Source organism: Nansenia antarctica, assembly GCF_963989245.1.
Source record: "Nansenia antarctica genome assembly, chromosome: 3".
Taxonomy (NCBI): Eukaryota; Metazoa; Chordata; class Actinopteri; order Argentiniformes; family Microstomatidae; genus Nansenia; species Nansenia antarctica.
The window spans coordinates 34,236,620-34,259,347 of NC_137688.1; the positions used below are offsets into that span (position 1 = coordinate 34,236,620).

General features: G+C 47.0%; 1 protein-coding gene across 1 annotated transcript in view; it reads right to left on the bottom strand.

The window, feature by feature from the left end:
- Positions 1 to 3,342: 3,342 nt before the first annotated feature.
- The window catches only part of spire1a (spire-type actin nucleation factor 1a), a gene marked incomplete at both ends in the record, with an annotated part of 44,695 nt that continues 25,309 nt past the window's right edge, over positions 3,343 to 22,728 (bottom strand). Inside the window, 13 exon segments of the mRNA XM_080527195.1 lie at positions 3,343 to 3,598; positions 3,907 to 4,076; positions 4,962 to 4,989; positions 7,160 to 7,230; positions 7,491 to 7,628; positions 7,952 to 8,049; positions 8,464 to 8,539; positions 8,952 to 9,109; positions 13,758 to 13,887; positions 17,039 to 17,125; positions 19,748 to 19,912; positions 20,149 to 20,223; positions 22,510 to 22,635. Coding sequence (XP_080383321.1) covers positions 3,343 to 3,598; positions 3,907 to 4,076; positions 4,962 to 4,989; positions 7,160 to 7,230; positions 7,491 to 7,628; positions 7,952 to 8,049; positions 8,464 to 8,539; positions 8,952 to 9,109; positions 13,758 to 13,887; positions 17,039 to 17,125; positions 19,748 to 19,912; positions 20,149 to 20,223; positions 22,510 to 22,635 — 1,578 coding nt within the window.

Sequence of the window (22,728 nt, forward strand, 5' to 3'; positions counted from 1 at the left end):
GTCTATCTTTTCATGGCAACTCTACATTGTGATTTACAAGGGATATTAACTAATATTAAGTAATATTATTACTTGGTTACATTTTGCAATTGATCCGCAGTACACATGCGTGCCGAACCGTGGGGGGCAATCCGTTACACCCCTAACAGCTACCTATATTTTCCTTACCGGGTCAACGGTTACAGGCTGACTCGGCCCCGCTTCTTCTGTATCCTCTCTATCCTCTGTATCTGTACCCTGCTCCCGCTCCTCCCTGCTAGCCTCCTCTTCAACCCTAACCCTAACCCTAAACCTCTGTATCTGTACCCTGCTCCCGCTCCTCCCTGCCAGCCTCCTCTTCAACCTGTTGCTGTTGCTGCTGTGGTAAACTTGAGGGTGCAGCAAACATGTCCCTAATGTTTACACATTTGGCAGCATCTGCCTCGAGTTTCTTTTAGTTTTTCTCCCTACGTTTTTCCCAGCCTCCCTTCCGTTTTAGTGTGCTTTTGCGCTCCATCTCTCTCAGTATCTATCTAGTAACTATCCAGGCTAACTACATTTATTTTGCCTGCCGGCTCGGCCCAAAACTACCGCGAAACTGAGACGGACGTCTGGTGCTGCGTGCGTGCGTGACCCCTGACCCCTCCCCCCCTTCTCTCTGTTGATTGGGCCAGCCCAGTGTCTGTACAGAAAATTGACCAATGGGCCGCTGCCCCTGATCTATGGGCCGTTCAATGGTAGCTTTCGATTTATGGGCCGTTCGATGGTAGCTTTCGGCCGGGCCGGCTGGTAAAAAAATAAATAATAAAAACTTCTTTTTATTTTTTTTATTTTGCCGGTCGGCTCGGCCCAAAACTACCGCGATGGCCAGTCCAGCCCTGCGTTACTAAATGCAGGCATTTAGTAGTTACTAAACCCCTAGTTGTTACTAGTTAGTTTCAAACTAGTTGTTTACTAATTTCGGTTGCACCACGCCAATCTTTTGCCAATCTTAGCTAGTAAATACTCAGTTTTGGTAACATAACCAGGTACATTAATAATAATAATTATTATTATTAATAATTACAATTTACAATACAAATACAACAATTGGGGGTCCCTCAAAAAAAAATTGGCACAAAATCACCCACCAAGCCCTCATTCTGACCCAGGAAAAACCCTGGTATGTACTGTATAACATGATAGCCATCTATGAGCAATGCACTGTATATAAGATGATGACCACGGGTCTTTCTGCTGCAGACCAAGGGGCTGAGTCCAGTTGATGGGGCCAATTTTTCAAATACAGGCTACTGTATTTGTTTATTAAGATTTCATAAATATGATATGTCAGAATTTTTTTCTTGTTTAATAAAATGTTAATTATTTTCATTTCTTGTGCTGGTTTATTACGAACAACATGTAAAATTGCAGGAAACTAGCACAAATAATTGGGTGGGAGAGAGGGGCCGCCGCTGCCAAAACATGCACAGTTTTGGGTCGCTCCACTGCCAAAAAATCTCACTCCAAACATTTGGTGAAACTTGGCAGCCCTGGTTATAAACCCAGGTAGCTAACACACGCAGCCTGACATACGTGCAGACAAGTGATAGTGGTGACAGCATGGCAGTTGGACACTAGAGGGCACCATGTAGCTCTGGTATTTGTTAGTGAAGTGTTGAAAGTGTTGTACAGTACAGTGTGTATAGTGATAACTACCGTAATATGTAACGTAAACACACTACCTACTATTTGGACAGGTTTTATGCTGTTATGCACAAAATTATTATATTTTGAGACCATCTTAACAGTAAACAGACTTAAAAAAAAAATAATCTAAAAAATGTTTTGGGGGGGTGTAAAATTTCCCTTTTGCTCACCCCAAAAGTTGAATATGTAGGAACTGGGGATATATTCAACCTTATTCTGGGGATAAGGTGGTGCTTTTGCCAAGTCGTCTAATGTAACAGACATTTAGGAAAGGTCGGGTAAGGGTGTGGAGGGGGGGGGGGGGGGGTCAGTGTAGACATCTGTTTGGGGTAGCTAATGTTGCCATGGGAACATGAAAGCTGTTACTTAGAGGAAACAGAATTTAAAATGTTTTGATAATTTTATTGTAATTTCTTTCATTTAAAAAACAAATCCCAATGGTAGTGTAGCATGCACACCATTCACTCTCACTGGTCACCAAGCAACAACCACATGGAATATTTCATGGTACAACTCAGACCCTATTTCAAACTTCAGATTGTGTGTGTATGCATCAAGTTATTTTAAAGAATGTACAATTATCTGCAATAAATTGCAATATCTTAATTAAGATAAAACCTTTTTACCCTGTACATTCAGTTCAGTTTGGCCTAAACGCTGTCACCAACCGCCATGTGTACACACACACACACACACACACACACACACACACACACACACACACAATCTCGGGGAAATGGCACTGTGTAACCTCAAGAGGTGAAACAAACAAAAGATTTAGAAATTAAATTAACAGAAATATTAACAAACAAACTAACAAGCATTGGTCCAGTTAAAGTGCCAGATGTTGATCTGAACAAAGTCAATATTACATACAGGAGAAATATACATAATATCATTAGAATATAATATAACAATAATCCAGTTTTGAACATTATAATCAGGATTTTTTGAATTATTTGGATATACAGCATGGACACAATCACGTCCCAGTATTCTGTCCTCCTATTGGCTGAGAGTGGGGGGAGCCTGTAGAAAGCGCCCCCCCCCCCCCCCCCCCATAGGTCCTCGTCCCAGAGTTCAGGCAGACGAGCCTTTTGGCACAGAAACAGAAACAAGTGGCTAAAACGCACCCAAACACTTTCTGACCTCGGTCGCCATGGTCACAAACACTTCTGACCTCCGTCGCCATGGTCACAGCATCTCCTCCCGCCGATGAGAGACTCGTGTCGGTCCCAGAAGACAACTCCCAGATCTGACAGACCACAGCTAAGGACAAGGAGGGACATCTGCTTTAACCTTCCTGGTGGGGGCTGGTCCTGGACAGGAGAGTGTGTGTGTGTGTGGGGGGGGGGGGTCCTTCAGACCTGACTAATTGATCTACAGTGCACGTCTTGTGGATAGACGGTCGGCTAGTGCTTCCTGAGTGCTCGTCGTAAACAGGAAGTGGACACTGTGTGTATTTACAGCTATGGGAGGGGGCGGGGCTGTGTTCTGATTTACATTCTCTGGCAGGTCTGAGGAGACATGTTGGTGTGAAGGTCTGAGGAGACATGGCCGCGTTATCAATCATATTTCCAGGAGTTCTAGACTTCGTTGACGGCTGGTTGGTCTATGGAGGTTCGAGAAGTCATAGATGGCACTCTATAAATGTTCTAAAAGTCATAGGTGGTTCTAGATCTCGTTGATGGTTCTCTCCGAGGGCCGGTAGTGGGGGGCGCTGGGGGAGGACAGGGAGAAGGACTGGGTCTTGCGTTTGAGGCGGGCCCGTTTGGTCGCCACGCCCAGGCTGCGCTGGCTGGAGGAGATGATGTCAGAGATGAACTTCCTGCAGTCCGCGCACACCTCCATGGTGGACCAATCAGCTGTCAGCTCCTTGGGAAGCTCCGCCTCCTCCCGGGAACCCTCGCTGCTGCCGTGTTTGGACAACCTGGGGGAGGGGGGAGGAGGAGATGATGATGATGCCAGAGATGCACCCTTGTTTAATGAGCCTGTCCTCCAAATTTCTCCCCCAGCCTCCCCTGGCGTTCTACCTCCCCCAGCCTCCCCTGGCGTTCTACCTCCCCCAGCCTCCCCTGGCGTTCTACCTCCCCCAGCCTCCCCTGGCGTTCTACCTCCCCCAGCCTCCCCTGGTGTTCTACCTCCCCCAGCCTCCCCTGGCGTTCTACCTCCCCCAGCCTCCCCTGGCGTTCTACCTCCCCCAGCCTCCCCTGGCGTTCTACCTCGCAGGCAGCCTACCTGGACACGGTCCTGCGGAGGCTGTGCCGGTGGTGGCCGTGGCTGGATGAGGGCTTCCCTGGCTGGGCAGAGGACTGGGCGGCGCCAGCCTCCTCTCTGGGCAGGCTGGAGGTGCTGGAGCCCAGGGAGTAGATGGGTAGGAGGGCATAGGGCTTGGAGGGCAGCCTCATCTGGGAGGGGGGACAGGGGGGACAGGGGGGGGGTTTGTTGTGAAAGACGTTGTGACATTTGTCTATGTAAAAATCTAAATACCGTATTGACCCGAATATAAGACGGGTTTTTTTCCCCGGAAAAAAGTCTGAAAAAGCTGCATCGTCTTATATTCGCGCCCTAGACTTTTACACGTCGTCAATATTAATTCACAACAACGTATGGTGCCAAAAGACTGTTCCCCACGCGAGCCACCGTGTTTCTCCCTCTCACACACACCCCAGTGACGGGTGCCTGGAGAGATGGAGACACACTCACACACACACCCGCGGAGAGACACCGCAGAGACACACTCGGACCAGCTCGAAAAAAGGTCAAGTTAACAAACAACAGAGGAGTTACGATGCCAATTTTAAGACCATGGTGATCAATGAAGCAGAGGCATCAAACAACTGTCGAGGAGCCAAGAAACATGATATTACAGAGTGTAATGTTAGAAGTTGACGAGAACCAAAAAGATTGGCTTAAGAATGGTAACAGTCGGAGAAAAGCATATCGCCGTCCGCAAAGCGGCCTCTTCCAGGAGATTGACAGGAGGGTGTGTGAATACGTGACTGAAAAACCTAACGATTGTATGCCCATACCCCAAGATGATAAAAATAACCTACATTGTTTCATTCAATGTGAATACAAATCAAATCATTTTCTTTATTTGGTCTTCTTGATTTGGTCTTCAAAAAAAGTATTTTACCAAAAATAATTATTGAAAAAGGGGGGGGGTCGTCTTATAATCAGGGTCGTCTTATATTCGGGTCAATACGGTACATCACATTACAGGGTTAGCGGTGGTCTAACAGTGGTCAGATGGGGGGGGGTCAAAGTCAAAGGTCAGGAGCTCTGCTTACCTTTTTGCAGCACTGAGAACACACAGGCCTGGGGGGAGAGGGAGGGAGAACAAGAGAGAGAGAGACACCAGGTTAAGACAATGCACTGTAGACCTAATCAATCTTCTTCATTCTGATGGGTCTGTTCATCTCTTCTTCATTCTGATGGGTCTGTTCATCTCTTCTTCATTCTGATGGGTACGTTCTGCCTACCTTCATATTGTTCACGTGACAGATCAGAAACGGCCACCAACATGATCAATTCTTGCTGGTGGTCATGTGTTAGTAAAGCCCAGTTTACGCTCCTGCGTAAAATCGACGGCGTAGATTAACGCGCTCCTCTCCAAAAATGTAAGTACGCGTCAGTTTCTACGCACCCATAAGCTCTGTGATTGGTCCGCTTGGTAGCACATGATTCTGACTCTCTCGTCGGCCAAAATGCGGAAGCCATGACAGAAATGTCATTTACTTTTTCTGTAATTACTTATTAATAAAGATTTGAAAAATTATGATAACCATCGTATTATCTTAGTTTAATGTCATTTCAATGCATCATAGAACTTTTATTTACAACAAGCATAACAAAAAAAAAATCGCCCTATGGAAGCGTCAGGCACAGCCTTCCTATAAGGAGCGCGATTCACATTTACGAGATGTACAATCCTGTTTATTTAGAAATAAATTATTAGTTACAGGGAGCCCCATGGCTGTTCGTTGGTTTTAAATTATATTTATGATAGACATATTTAATGTTAAGTTATCTATAAGAACTGTGATTGGTCCGCTTGGTAGCGTCACATTCCGACTCTCTCGTAAATGCGGAAGTCATGACAGTAATGTAATTTACTTTTTCTGTAATTACTTATTAACTCATTGACTGCCAAAGACGGCAATTGGCGTCTTATAGAATAGTAACGTTGACTGCCAAAGACGCCAATTGGCGTCTTATAGATTTTTTTTTTTTTTCGCGGGGATCGCGTTATTGACATGTTCTACACCTAGCGAGTGAATTTCAGACTTGGGTGTAATGTATTTCGGTCCCAGATGGGGGCAGTAGTTCGATAAAAGCCTGGATAAGGAAGTGGCTTGCTGTGGGTTGTAGTAATGGCGAAACGGATCAGGGTATGTGCCAAACGCGGCGCGGAGCATTGCGGAGCATCGCGGAGCATCGCGGAGCAGCACGGCCATCGCGCGACTCTTCAAACAGTTCAGAGTCGGATGATACAGAAAAAGTGCAGAAAAAAAATAAATAAAAAATCTGCAGAAAAAGCTCGTTTTCTCTGTTTATTGGTCAAAATCAGGTGTTTTTGCTGAAACCACCCTATGTTCTACGGCTGATTTCTAAACACTCAAAGAGGCTAGAAACAAACTTTCTTTTTCTGATTAAAGAAGAGAGTCTAAGGTTTTGGTAGATATGTTCAATGTTTATGTAGTCCGAAAAGTCAATATTTGGTGGGTCTTCAAAGTTCAGCGAAAATGCCCCAAAAGTCTGGCAGTGTGGAGCTCTCCGCTCTGAACATGGCTGGCAGTCAAAGAGTTTTTAATAAAGATTTGAAAATGTATGATAACCATCTTATTATCTTAGTTTACTGTAATTTCAATGCATTAGACATTTTCTTTACAACAAGCTTAACAAAAATACATACGTTTTTTGATCGCTATTATGCCACTATGAGTACACCGACCGTCAGCATTGTCAGAATGATAGCTAACCGGAAGAGGCACAGCACAGGGGCATAGAAAACACACTGCCACCTAGCGATGTGACGGTGTAATTGCAGAGCGACCTACGTAGAAGTGTAAAGTGCGAGACCCCTTACGTAGGCTACGGCGTAGACGTGCGTAAATTCGACACAGAAGCTTAAATCGGCCTTCAGGCTTATGAGTGTACTCTATTGGTGTACGGCGGTACTGCAGGTCTGTGGCTACAGGGTACTATTAAATATCATTATTCTAATGACTCAGTAGTATTCTAATGACTCAGTAGTAGTATTTAATGACTCAGTAGTAGTATTCTAATGACTCAGTAGTATTCTTCTAATGTCTCAGTAGTATTCTTCTAATGACTCCGTAGAATTCTTCTAATGACTCAGTAGTATCTGTTTCCATTGCAGGAGATCCTGTGCAGTTGCTTTACACCTTCATGAAGACAACATTGTTGTGAGAAGATGGGAAGACAGCTGTCTGTGTGTGTGTGTGTGTGTGTGTGTGTGTGTTACCTTTTACAGAACTGGCAGGTGTAGGACCAGGTGAAGAAGGAGAACCTCTTTGTCTGACAGGAGAAGCAGAGCTGGAGGAGAGAAAGGGGGGGGAGAAGAGGGGAGGGGGGGGAGAGAAGGAGGGAGGAGGAGGAGGGGAGAGGACACACCAGGTGAGTGTTGTGTACCAGGTGAGTGTATGTGTACCAGGTGAGTGTGTTGTGTACCAGGTGAGTGTGTTATGTGTACCAGGTGTGTGTTACGTGTACCAGGTGTGTGTTGGGTGTACCAGGTGAGTGTGTTAAGTGTACCAGGTGTGTGTTACGTGTACCAGGTGAGTGTTGGGAGTTACCTTGCCCTTCTTCAGAGCGGCGTAGAGGTCTGGGTGCTGCTGGAACTTCTCCAGCTCCGCCTTCACCAGGACCTGTCTGATGTGCATCACCTCCTCCACCGTGAGCGCCAGGCCCGCCGCCGGGTAGCAGAACTCCTCCTGCGCACACACACACACACACCTTTAACACAGGCCCAGCCGTTCCTGTAAGCTAGCCAACCTCTTCACCACCCCCCCCCCTCCAACACAAACCAAACAGGTGATCAGTCTTTTCCCAGCATGCAACAGCCCTTGTGAAGCCACACCGTCGTCAGAAGGACTGACGATAACTATATATAAACAACAACAACTACATAAACAACAACTACTATATATAAACAGCAACAACAAATAAACAACAACTATATATAAACAACGTTGCTTGTCTCGGACAGGGTCAGGGTTCTGGTCTGTGTGTGTCTGTGTGTGTGGTTGGTACATACCAGAGTCCTGGAGCTCACCCTGGTGGGTGGGGCCTCCTTCTCGGTGGTGCGTCTCCTCGGGGGGGAGGACCCAGACATGGAGAGGGACCTGGGAGGAGCTGTGGGGAGGGGGGGAGAGAATAGGTAGATTACTAACCCATACTTCACACTTTGGAATCCATCTTAGGGGAGGAGAGGAGGGGAGGGGAGAGGAGAGGAGAGGAAAGAACAGAGAAGAGAGGAGAGGAAAGAACAGAGAAGAGAAGAGGGGAGAGAAGAGGAGGGGAGGGGATAGAACAGAGGAGAGGAGAGGAGAGGAAAGAACAGAGAAGAGAAGAGAAGAGGGGAGAGGAGAGGAGGGGAGAGGAGAGGAGAGGAGAGAGTAGAGGAGGGGAGGGGAGAGGAGAGGAGAGGAGAGGAGAGGAGAGGAGGGGAGAGAAGAGAGGAGAGAAGAGAAGGGGAGAGGAGAGGAGGGGAGAGGAGAGGAGAGGAGAGAGTAGAGGAGGGGAGGGGAGAGGAGAGGAGAATCTTACTGTTCCTCCTTGGGGTTAATGACTCCGGTGACGTGTCCAGCATGGAGGGGGACCTGCTGGAGCTGCTGGGCTCCTCCTACACACACACACACACACATCAGGCAGAGAAGTACAGACTTCACAACAGCTGTGAGATCTGGGGACGGGGACTTGTTCAAACAGCCAACCATCTCTCTCTCTCTCACTCCTATCTACACACACACACACACACACACCTCTCATTCTCTCACACACACACACTCTCTCACACACTCCTATCTACACACACACACCTTTCTCTCTCACACTATCTACACACACACACACACACACACCTCTCACGCACCTCTCACGCACCTCTCACGCACAACTCCCATCAGTCACACACACACACACACACACACACACACACACACACCTCTCTCTCTTTCACACTCCTATTTACACACACACACACACACACACACACCTCCCATCAGTCACACAGACACACACACACACCCCCTTACATCAGAGTCGGAGGTGTCCAGTTCAGCCAGCGTCGGAGCCTTCAGCAGCCTCTTCCTGTGACCCAGAGCCCCGCCCACCCCGTGAGATGGCACCGCCCCATTGGCCAGGGTCAGCGTGCTGAGGGCCAGCTTCCTGGGCGCGTTAGGCGTGTACACGTCTGTAGAGGGCAGAGACATAGATCAGACATGTATGTAGAGGACAGACACATGATCAGACATGAGTGTAGAGAGCAGACATGATCAGACGTGTGTGTAGAGAGCAGAGACATGAATCAGAGATGAGTGTAGAGAGCAGAGACATGATCAGACGTGTGTGTAGAGGACAGAGACATGATCAGACATGAGTGTAGAGAGCAGACATGATCAGACGTGTGTGTAGAGAGCAGAGACATGAATCAGAGATGAGTGTAGAGAGCAGAGACATGATCAGACATGAGTGTAGAGGACAGAGACATGATCAGACATGAGTGTAGAGAGCAGACATGATCAGACGTGTGTGTAGAGAGCAGAGACATGATCAGACGTGTGTGTAGAGAGCAGACATGATCAGACATGAGTGTAGAGAGCAGAGACATGATCAGACATGAGTGTAGAGAGCAGAGACATGATCAGACATGTGTAGAGAGCAGAGACATGGATCAGACATCGATTTCTTGACACAGAGACAGACAGACGTGACAGAGAGGTAATTATTACGTTACCTGACCCGCGGAACAAGTCGAGAGGGGTGCTCATGCTTTTCCCTGCACCTGGAGAACACAGACACGCATCCTTCAGTCCTCCTCCCAGATCTAACACACACATGAGCCTCCGCCTCCTCCTCCTCCTCCTCCTCCCAGACCTAACACACATGAGCCTCCGCCTCCGCCTCCTCCTCCTCCCAGACCTAACACACACGTCCCTCCTCCTCCTCCCAGACCTAACACACACGTCCCTCCTCCTCCTCCCAGACCTAACACACACGAAGCCTCCGCCTCCTCCTCCTCCTCCTCCTCCCAGACCTAACACACACGTCCCTCCTCCTCCTCCTCCCAGATCTAACAGACACGTCCCTCCTCCTCCTCCTCCTCCCAGACCTAACACACACGTCCCTCCTCCTCCTCCTCCTCCCAGACCTAACACACACGTCCCTCCTCCTCCTCCTCCTCCTCCCAGACCTAACACACACGTCCCTCCTCCTCCTCCTCCCAGATCTAACAGACACGTCCCTCATGCTCCTCCTCCTCCTCCCAGACCTAACACACACGTCCCTCCTCCTCCTCCTCCTCCTCCTCCTCCCAGATCTAACAGACACGTCCCTCCTCCTCCCAGACCTAACACACACGTCCCTCCTCCTCCTCCTCCCAGACCTAACACACACGTCCCTCCTCCTCCTCCTCCTCCTCCCAGACCTAACACACACGTCCCTCCTCCTCCTCCTCCTCCTCCCAGATCTAACACACACGTCCCTCCTCCTCCTCCTCCTCCTCCTCCTCCTCCTCCTCCCAGATCTAACACACACGTCCCTCCTCCTCCTCCCAGACCTAACACACACACACTTCCCTCCTCCTCCTCCTCCCAGACCTAACACACACGTCCCTCCTCCTCCTCCTCCTCCTCCCAGACCTAACACACACGTCCCTCCTCCTCCTCCCAGACCTAACACACACATCCCTCCTCCTCCTCCTCCTCCTCCCAGACCTAACACACACATCCCTCCTCCTCCTCCTCCCAGATCTAACAGACACGTCCCTCCTCCTCCTCCTCCCAGACCTAACACACACGTCCCTCCTCCTCCTCCTCCTCCTCCTCCCAGACCTAACACACACGTCCCTCCTCCTCCTCCTCCCAGATCTAACAGACACGTCCCTCCTCCTCCTCCTCCTCCCAGACCTAACACACACGTCCCTCCTCCTCCTCCTCCCAGACCTAACACACACGTCCCTCCTCCTCCTCCTCCTCCCAGACCTAACACACACGTCCCTCCTCCTCCTCCTCCTCCTCCCAGACCTAACACACACGTCCCTCCTCCTCCTCCTCCCAGATCTAACAGACACGTCCCTCCTCCTCCTCCTCCTCCTCCCAGACCTAACACACGTCCCTCCTCCTCCTCCTCCTCCCAGACCTAACACACACGTCCCTCCTCCTCCTCCTCCTCCCAGACCTAACACACACGTCCCTCCTCCTCCTCCTCCCAGATCTAACACACACGTCCCTCCTCCTCCTCCTCCTCCTCCTCCTCCTCCCAGACCTAACACACACGTCCTTCCTCCTCCTCCTCCTCCCAGATCTAACAGACACGTCCCTTCTCCTCCTCCTCCTCCCAGATCTAACAGACACGTCCCTCCTCCTCCTCCTCTCCCCCCCTCCTCTTCCTCCTCACAGCCCTAACACGTGTATGTGTGTCTCTCTGGGCTGGTGTGTGTGAGTCGAACTAGAGAGCTCAGTCATATCGCAACCTCAGGTGTATTCCGTGTAACACACACACACACACACGTGAAACACACATACGTGAAACACACAGTGAGTGAAACACACAGTGAGTGAGTGGTGACAAGGGGGCATCAGACATCATGGTAACAATGTAAAAGGTCAGGGGTCAAAGTGTGCAGATCAAAGGTCGCAGCCCCGTATCAGAAGGCTGAGGTCAGAGTTCAGGGAACCACGGTTACGTAACTAATCAGCTGACAGAGACAGATTAGGTGGCAAGCGGTGAGGGACGGAGCTAACATGTGATGGGCTAATCCTTCCAGTCGACTGTCAGTAGCTCCTCCCATCCCACAGCAGGGCCAATGGCTACTCTCCGGGATAGAACACTTCCAACCACATCAAAGGACCCAGCACGCTCTCCTGCTTCAAACTATCCCTCAAAACCCCTCTTTTTAACCTGTCTACTCATCCCTAACTTTTGTTATTGTTGTTTTCAGACTGGGCTTGACTTTTCATCCATCTGTCTGTCTGTTCTCTCCACTGAACGTCGTGTCTGAGTAATTCCAACAACGCAATGTGGAGTTTTCAAACGTCGCATTATGAAACCCAACGCTTTGAAACGCTGCGTTAAGAACTTCAACTGATCATGTGAAAATGTGGAGGTGGAGCGAGCTCTGGATTTATGAATGAATGTGACTTCTGTGGTTCCACTGGTCGAGATGCCCGGGAACTGAACACATAGTGAAGGTATAGAACAGTGAAGGTATAGAACAGTGAAGGTATAGAACAGTGAAGGTATAGAACAGTGAAGGTATAGAACAGAACAGTGAAGGTATAGATCAGAACAGTGAAGGTATAGAACAGTGAAGGTATAGAACAGTGAAGGTATAGAACAGAACACACAGTGAAGGTATAGAACAGTGAAGGTATAGAACAGTGAAGGTATAGAACAGTGAAGGTATAGAACAGAACACACAGTGAAGGTATAGAACAGTGAAGGTATAGAACAGTGAAGGTATAGAACAGAACACAGTGAAGGTATAGATCAGAACAGTGAAGGTATAGATCAGAACAGTGAAGGTATAGATCAGAACAGTGAAGGTATAGATCAGAACAGTGAAGGTATAGAACAGTGAAGGTATAGAACAGTGAAGGTATAGAACAGTGAAGGTATAGAACAGAACACAGCGAAGGTAAAGGTGTTGAATCTTTACCTGACGAGTCAAAACTGATGGACATTCTAAGAGGCTGAACGACTGAAAGGAGCAACGATGTTAAAGGAGAGAGAAAAGAAAGGAACGATGTTAAAAGGAGGAGAAGAAGCCGAATCAAATAAATCCATAAGTAACAAAAATAATTAATGGACAGAAGAACAGAAGTCTGGCTGTATGTGACACCGCCTTTCCCTATTGGCTACTGTTCAGGAAGTCTTTCCCTATTGGCTACTGTTCAGGAAGTCTTTCCCTATAGGCCGGGCCTGGTCAGGATAAAGCACCATGATGTAATTTTCCTCAAAGACAAACTATAGAACCGTCAACTATCCCAGTCAAGGAGAGGTCTGTCAACACAGAAACCATTATTCCTGAGGTGCATTAACACATTACATAACACCACTGTACCATACCATAGCCTGGTACCCCCTACCCCCCACACACACACAGAAACAAACAAAGATGCCCTGTGAGCTGTACAGCACATCCTCTTAGTGTTGGAACTCAAATCCTCACAATGTTTAAGAGTATCTAAGTATCAGCAGTAAAGCTTACTTGCACAACAGTTGATTTAACCCTTAATGACTGTGAGGTACTGGAGAGAGACTTGCAGTACATTGTTTGTTTTTTTACAAACGGCAGCCAGTCAATCAAATCTGCTTTGGCTCAGGAGAACCGAGGCTGTACTCTCCCACCCTGACCCTGCTGGTCTACACCTTTACCCCTGGTAAACTAGTCACTAGTCATTTATGTAGCCCTACACACACACGGTTTGAACCCGAGGCCTACCACCTCGCTCTGCCACACACCGCCCCCTCCTCCCCCCTTCAACAGAATCCAAAATTTTATTAGTTCCGTTCTCATAAAAAAAAGAAAAGAAAAAAAAGAATCAATAAAAGAAATAAAGGAGATTAGAGAAATGCAGATTGGATTATTCTCTTCATCCACCCTCTGCAGCGTGTTAGACTACTGGACCTGTGTGTTTACTACAGAGACCAGCAGGAAAACATGTCCCCTCTGTATAAAACACGTCCCATCGCTGCAGAAAGTAGAAATCAGAGGTGGGTGTGTGTGTGTGTGTGTGTGTGTGTGTCTGTCCTGCGTGCTTGTGTGTGTGTGTGTGTGTGTGTGTGTGTCTGTCCTGCGTGCTTGTGTGTGTGTGTGTGTGTGTGTGCATGCTGCTCACCCAGGCGGTTCCTGCGGACCAGGTCAGGTGACACTGGGCGGAGCTTCCTCTCAGCCTTGACCTCCTCCAGGAGACGCTCATGGAGGCTGCGTGGCCGCGGGGGGTGGGGCTTCAGCTTGCGTGCGGCCGCCTGTCACAACACACACACACACACACCCCATCATCAATATGACCACCATATTCACCATCAATATGACCACCATATTCACTATCAATATGACCACCATATTCACCATCAATATGACCACCATATTCACCATCAATATGACCACCATATTCACTATCAATATGACCACCATATTCACCATCAATATGACCACCATATGCACTATCAATATGACCACCATATTCACTATAATCATCAATATGACCAGCATATTCACTATCAATATGACCACCATATTCACTATAATCATCAATGACCACCATATTTACTATCAATATGACCACCATATTCACTATCAATATGACCACCATATTCACTATAATCATCAATATGACCACCATATTCACTATCAATATGACCACCATATTCACCATCAATATGACCACCATATTCCCTATCAATATGACCAGCATATTCCCTATCAATATGACCACCATATTCACTATAATCATCAATATGACCACCATATTCACCAGGGGTGCAAACTGGTGATGGTCCAAAAAGGTGACACTTTTTTTTGCCCGTAGATGGTAAGCTCTATCATTAACAGTGGTCTAACAATGATGCGCGTGTAAGTAGCGATGGCCCTGACCTTAACACCCTCATAATTAATGTAAGCAACCTGTTCTCAAAATAATTATGCGGGTTCCTGCAGGTTTCAACAAGTTACATTTAAGACCTTTATAAGACCACTTTTAATAGATTTTAAGACCTATTGAGCAAGTATTGGTATTAGACTCACATTCGTTGATTATTTTCATTAGCAATGCTGGGTGATCTGTTCTGTTGCATATAGAACAATGATAATGTAAGTTAGCCTACTCTATCAATTTCTTGATTCATTTCCATTGCTTCTCAACACATTAGATATAATAGCATAAATAACAGAATAAACTCACACACTTACTCACACTCACTTACACTGCATAGCCTACATACTGAGATATGGCACACACACACAACTCTCACAGGAGGTCCACACACACACACACACACACACACACACACACACACTATATTTACTAAACCACACATACCGTTGCTACCACTGCAAGTTTGAAGAAATTCTAACTTCACATGCCTACAGTCGAATCGCCTCCTACGGCAATTATCGTATCGAGGCCTCTTGTCTTATCATTTCACGTGGCAAAATATCGGGGTTTTGGGCGCAGCTTAACCAATGTTACACGAGCAATAAGTGTGCGATAAGTTTTGTTTCATATGTTGTCTCTCATCTGCACGCGTCGTATTCCCACGCAGTGGGTCTGGCGACAATAATACATTTTCCGGTCGGACTTTTTAAATAAAAATAAAATCAATTCTACGCAAGTCTAAAGCACACAGAAGCCATATAATTTTTTTTTTTGTTGAAAGTATCGCCCTTTGTCTGATCCTGATGTTATAGAAGCAGTGTAGCAGCAGGTTAAAAGCGAGGTAAAGGGGGACCCGAGACAGTCTCGGGCAGCGTTCGTAAATTCGCTCTGCGCACTGGGCTCAACGTCATAAAGGGACCAAGTAATTTGATTGGACAAGAGGCATTCCACGACTGCTGATCAGATTTCCAGAGCGAATTTACGAACGCAGCCTAGGGCAAACCACTCGCCGACTCGTTTTTTTCATAACACGAAACTTGAAGTTGTAAAGTACCCACTCGATATAATAAACAACAGTTTAACAATCACTAAATACTTATAATGATCATCTAATTATGTGTAGTTATGTGTTTCTAGCATGTCGATGTTCTATCAGGTAAATTCGCTAGCCTAGAACTAACCTCCATACCCTGGTTCTGAAGAAGAAATCAGTCCTTCGTCACTTACATCGTCGTCCTCTATGAAACTTTTAGGTGGATTGGTTACCCTAGCCTAGATGGTCTTTGTGACATTTCACAATCACAAACATATACTGTATGTACAGAAACTCACTAAAGTATAAAACACTGCTAAAATACTGCTTCTCTTCAAATCACTCCATGACACTTTGAGGTCAGTGCATTTGTTTTTTTGGTGAACTAACGTAATAACCCTAAATGGCTAGAGAGTGCAACTTCTGTGCTTTCAGAAACTGTTGGATTTTTTTCGATTGCACATATAGTTCAAGAATTACGATAGTTTGAACGAACCCTGTAAATTCCTGTTGAGAAGTTATCGCAACATAGACATACAGTAACTTCTATATTATTTTATTTGATTACTTCTTATGTTTCTACATCCACATTTTATTTCAACTGCAGCAGAGTTTAGCAGACAGGAAGATGTTAGCTTGGGCATCATGTGACTTGGATGAGATGAGATGTAGACCCCCCCCCCCCCCCCTCCAAATATTTTTTTTGCAGATCTGCATGATTCACGTAGGTCACCTATTTTGAGGTAAAAACGGCGAATTTCACCTAAAGGTGACAAGTTTGCACCACTGATTCACTATCAATATGACCACCATATTCACTATAATCATCAATGTGACCACCATATTCACTATCAATATGACCACCATATTCACTATAATCATCAATATGACCACCATATTCACTATAATCATCAATATGACCACCATATTCACTATCAATATGACCACCATATTCACTATAATCATCAATATGACCACCATATTCACTATCAATATGACCACCATATTCACTATAATCATCAATATGACCACCATATTTACTATCAATAGGACCACCATATTCACTATAATCATCAATGACCACCATATTCACTATCAATATGACCACCATATTCACTATAATCATCAATATGACCACCATATTCACTATCAATATGACCACCATATTCACTATAATCATCAATGACCACCATATTCACTATCAATATGACCACCATATTCACTATCAATATGACCACCATATTCACCATCAATGTGACCACCATATTCCCTATCAATATGACCACCATATTCCCTATCAATATGACCACCATATTCACTATCAATATGACCACCATATTCACTATAATCATCAATATGACCACCATATACACCATCATCATCAGTACTCACAGGGTTGAGGGGTCAGTACTCACAGGGTTGAGGGGTCAGTACTCACAGAGTTGAGGGGTCAGTACTCACAGAGTTGAGGGGGGTACTCAGTACTCACAGAGTTGAGGGGGGGTCGTGACCTGATGAAGTCCAGGATGACCTCGTGAGCGCTCTTCTTTAATCTGGGAGGGATGTCTCCGCTAACCTGGAAAGACACACACACACACACACACACACCTTTAACCTGGGAGTGAGGTCTCCGTTCACCTGGAAAGTAGGGGTGTAAATCACCAGCTTCATCACGATACGATATTATATCGATTTGTTTGTATGACGATACAATGTTTGACGATATCACAATGTCAGTCACGATACGATTTCGATTCGATTCGATTCAAGATCGATATGACGATATGATCGATATGACGCGATATCATATGCCAATCTAACACAATTATTAACTCACAAAAACAACTAGAATATGATTTGACCATTTTATTTGTGAGCTCTTCCAGGTATCCAGCATTTAAATCATATTGTATTATACAGTATTCTTCTGTTACAAAAAGAAAAATAGACCCGTTCACTAGTCTCACAAACAAGAGATATTCAGCTTTAAAACATTAATGTCCTATGAAACAAAACTGGAAGAACTTGTCCCCCCCTTTTTTAAGGCAGGATTTTTGTAAACGTTCACTTTTTTACTGTCTCATAAACACAGTATTTTTAACAGTTAGAACTGTCACCATTTAACCTACAGTATATTTGTGCAATAATAATAAATAATAATAAAATAATAATAAATAATAAGTGCAAATGCAGTACAGTGCAGTACATCTTATATACATTATTCTTAACCAAAATAAGCCATTTCAGCTGGAGAACAAAACAAATGTAAACAATTCCGCATTCTTAGTGCATATTGACAGATCCCTAAGTATATCCTCCAGTGTTCTTCTTTGGGAGGTTTTTCTTCAAAAAAACTAACTGATCAACATGTTCAGGAGACAAAACACTACGCTCTGAACGCACAATGTCACCTGCAGTGCTAAAGACGCGCTCAGAGGGTACACTGGTACCAGGGATGCATAGGTACGTTTTGGCGAGGTTGGCCAGGAGTAGTGTTGTCACGATACCAATATTTTACCCTGCGATACTATACCAGCCCAAGTATCACGATACTGAGTAGTATCGCGATACCGCGGCACTTTTGTAACACTTTTTATTTTTATGAACATGCAATGTATTTATACAAGTTACAATAAACTTACAACTAAACACTTAATGAGTGGTGCATGAATAACATGCATTTAATGCATTACACTGTAACTCTACAGGTAAGTAAAAGTACTGAAACCGATATTTTTGTGAATAACATGTTTATTAATAAGTAGTTTGAAACATCAAACAGACCAACTGGCCTTTTGCAAGAGTATAGCAAAGTAGGTGTGTGTGTGTGTGTGTGTGTGTGTGTGTGTGTGTGTGTGTGTGTGTGTGTGTGTCTGTCTGTCTGTCTTTCTGTGTCTGTATGTCTGTCCGTCTGTGGGGTCTTTTTCACGAACTTGAAAAGTAAAAGCAAACACTGGCATATCAAAAAAATAGAGGGCTACTTCCAAACTGTAGCTCAAGACTTAACTCAACTTAAGAAAACTCAGTGGTTTTAATTTTCTAGTTAATGCCCACTGAGCTCGCAGGAACCATTTCAAACAACGTTTGAGGTTGCTAACCTGTTAGCCGACAAAGCTAACGCGATGGGTAGTCGCGAAAAAGGCTGCGTTCGTCAATTCGCTCTGGAAATCTGACCCGCACTCGCGGAACGCCTCTCGTCCAATCAAACGAATCGGTCTCTCTGTGACGTTGCACCCAGTGTGCGCTCCGGCGCTCTCGGAGCGAATTGACGAACGCAGCCGAAAGTGTTATGAGTTGCCCCGCTGGTACCGTGTTCAACACGGTAGTATAGTATTCCACGGTAGTACCGTTGTATAAAGCTTATGGTATAGTAGGCACCGTGACATTTTGGCACCGCGGTATATCGTTGGTACCGGTATATCGTGCAACACTAGCCAGGAGGGGGAGCTCAGTCTGATGACTCTTCCACCACTCTAACACACTACCTCCCAGCATGCGGGTCAATAGTGTTTTTTCTTTAGGTGCGCGGCCAAGTTTGTAGTGTTTCCCGAGTATTTCAACTCGCACTGGCATTGTTTGCATATGGTGAGTGTTTTGTCTGTAGAGCAGTCTTTGCTGCGGAATCCGAAATATTTCCAGACCGCCGACTTATTACCGAGAGGAGAGCGAATTTCGTCGTCGTTATCCCTGCTACTCGCCATGACTTGACCTGCACAGTGTGCAGCGCTCTTTGACTTTGTAGTTTGCCGCTGCTAGTTGCGCGCTTGCACGGAAATGGTGACAGTCACGCAGAATGTGCCATTTCAAAATAAAGGTGTATCTTTAAGATGACGATATAGATCGATGTTTTTACATTGCGTCGATGTAATCAGATCGTTAGTCAATGAATCGATGCATCGATGTATCGTTACACCCCTACTGGAAAGACACACACACACAGTGATCCCCGCCCCCCGCTCCTCACCATGACCCCCCCTCCCCATGACCCCCCCTCCCATGACCCCCCCTCCCCTCACCATGACCCCCCCCCCGCTCCTCACCATGACCTCCCCCCTCCCCGCTCCTCACCATGACCCCCCCTCCACCCTCCTCACCATGACCCTTCCCCCCCCCCCCCCCCCCCCCTCCTCACCATGACCCTTCCCCCCCCCCCCCCCCCCCCTCCTCACCATGACCTCCCCCCCTCCCCGCTCCTCACCATGACCTTCCTCAGCTTGTATCGTCTGGAGCGGATGTCGTCCATCAGCATCTCGTAGGGCGTCAGCTGGAACTCAATGGGCAGCGGGTCGTACTGGCGCTCCTCAGCCTTCTTCAGCTTCACGCCGTTCCGCAGGTCCCTCATCACCTGGACCCAGAACCGGGCCTGGGGGGGGCGGGGGGGAGGACACTGGGTTAGCACTCTGGGCTGAAGGCTAACAGAAACGCCGCCTCTGGTTTGGTTGATGTGACCATCGGAAAAAATAATATATTATGCGCAGGACGGGCTCACTGCAATGCATGATGGGGGACGGAATGAGGAGGTTCCTCGTTCCACTCATCCCAATGAGCCCGCCTGCCCGCCCCCCTCCATCCAGCCAGAGCTGGTCTCTCTGCTCTTACCCAATCGTCATTCTGCAACTCATTCAGGTCTCTGATTGGCTCCTCACGGGTGTAACCTTCCATCCTTCGCAGATTCTGTCCATCAGAGAGGAAGAGAGAGAGGGAGGGATGAGGGAGGGACGGAAAGAGACAGAGGGAGGGAGAGAAAGAGAGAGAGAGGGGGGGGGAGAGAGAATATTAAAACAGTGCAGCAGTGCTTTGAGCCGGCCAGCAGTTATGTCACAACAGAATACCAGTCTGTCTGCAGCTGCAGAGAGGCTGGGGGAGGTAAAACACCACGGGAGGCTGGGGGAGGTAGAACACCAGGGGAGGCTGGGGGAGGTAGAACACCAGGGGTAGCTGGGGGAGGTAGAACACCAGCCTGCAACTGTGATAGAGTTTTAAATAAAGCCTATCGAGCCTATCGAGTTTTAAATAAAGGTTTGAAATGAAATGAAATGAAAGATATGTAGGGTTCATGTCTTCTCAAAGCCAGTTTATATTATAGTCCTTGTGTTGTGATTTTCACCCAGATGAGAACACGTACACAGCCTTAACCTCTCTCCTCCGCTCTTATCTAACACACCTACCTCCCTCTCTCAAACCAGGAGTTCTTCTAGGCCTGACTAATCAACCAGGAGTTCTTCTAGGCCTGACTAATCAACCAGGAGTTCTTCTAGGCCTGACTAATCAACCAGGAGTTCTTCTAGGCCTGAGTAATCAACCAGGAGTTCTTCTAGGCCTGAGTAATCAACCAGGAGTTCTTCTAGGCCTGAGTAATCAACCAGGAGTTCTTCTAGGCCTGAGTAATCAACCAGGAGATCTTCTAGGCCCGAGTAATCAACCAGGAGATCTTCTAGGCCTGAGTAATCAACCAGGAGATCTTCTAGGCCTGAGTAATCAACCAGGAGTTCTTCTAGGCCTGAGTAATCAACCAGGAGTTCTTCTAGGCCTGAGTAATCAACCAGGAGAGATCCAGCATCTCTCCCTAGCAGAGGAAGATCAAAGAGAGCTGCCTGGAGAATCTGCTGCTGTGCTCTCACCCCTCTCTCTCCCTCTTCGTCCGTCCGTCCCTCCCTCCCTCCCTCCTTTTCAAAGCTATGCCAAGGCTTGGGCTTCGCCCAACGTAGAGTAGGAGAGAGAGGTGGTTTATTGAGAGAGAGAGAGAGGGAGGGAGAGAGAGAGAGAGAGAGAGAGAGAGAGAGAGAGAGAGAGAGAGAGAGAGAGAGAGAGAGAGAGAGAGAGGGGAATGAAAGAGAATGACAGGGGGAGAGTCACTGACTAGCAACTCATTCTGACCGGCCCCTGATCTGTCCTTCAGCTAGGAGGATGGGTGTGTGTGTGTGTGTGTGCGTGAGTGTTTCTGTATGTTAGTTACATGATATCTGATTATGTATGAGTGACTACAACATCCCATGTACCTTTGTACCCACCCACCCCCACCCCTTCCATCCCTGTGCTAAGCAGCCCTATCCCCTTCGGTCACTATGCTAAGCTAGGCTAACCGTAACCCTACTGTAATCCATTTACACACCACTTCTCATAAGGCTCTGTGACTTCTCGAACCTGCTATTACATAAGCCTAACACACACACACACACACACACACACACACACACACACACACACACACACACACACACACACACACAAAGAGAGAGACAGAGAGAACAGGGAGAGAGAGAGATAGAGAGGGGGAGAGGGAATGAACACATGCTTTAGTGCCAAATCTGACTATGATTCAGGGCTGTTCTGCCCCCATACCAAGGGAACTGTGTGGGTGTGTGTGTGTGTGTACACAGAGTAGGTGTATAAAAGCCTACTTTTCAACCAGTCTATTTTCAGGCGGCTGCATAATCCAATTCTGAATAATCATATATTGTGGAAAAACAGGCTAGTACCAGTCAGGCGTGTATGTGTGTGTGTGTGTGTGTGTGTGTCTCACTCATAACATACTCTCAATACTCTCAAACTACTTAGTAGGGGCTATAAAACCATGACATAATGATTATGAGAGAGAGAGAGAGACAGCCACAGAGAGAGAGAGACACAGAAAGAGACAGAGAGAGAGAGAGACAGACAGACAGAGAGAGGGAGAGAGAGACACACTCATATTTTCCACTGTGCCTGAGGGCAACGTGTTGTTGACAGCTGTCAGACACACCCAGACCAGTCAGGTCTACACCATAATGGAGGGAGGGAGGGAGGGACTAGAACGCTTTAAAGTGTTTTCTCGGCCATGTTCGTTGCCTCATTACCATGACCCGGGGGTGGGGGGGGGGAGGGGGGGGGGTGACGGATATATAGATAGAAGACAGGCAGGCAGGCAGACAGGCAGGCAGACAGACAGGCAGACAGACAGGCAGACAGACGAGGTCTCACCTCCTTGGCGCTGCGGATCTTCTCCAAGAAGGTTCTGAGCTCGCGGGTCTCGGTGAAGAGGGCGCGGCACACAGCCTGGTAGTGGCTGGGGGCGTCTGATGGACGGGGCAGGTGGGAGGAGCACAGCTGAGGGGGGGACGGGGGGACGGGGGCACAGGGTCAAATTGAGTGTGTGTGTGTGTGTGTCTGTTCGTCTCCGACACCAAATGACAAACATAG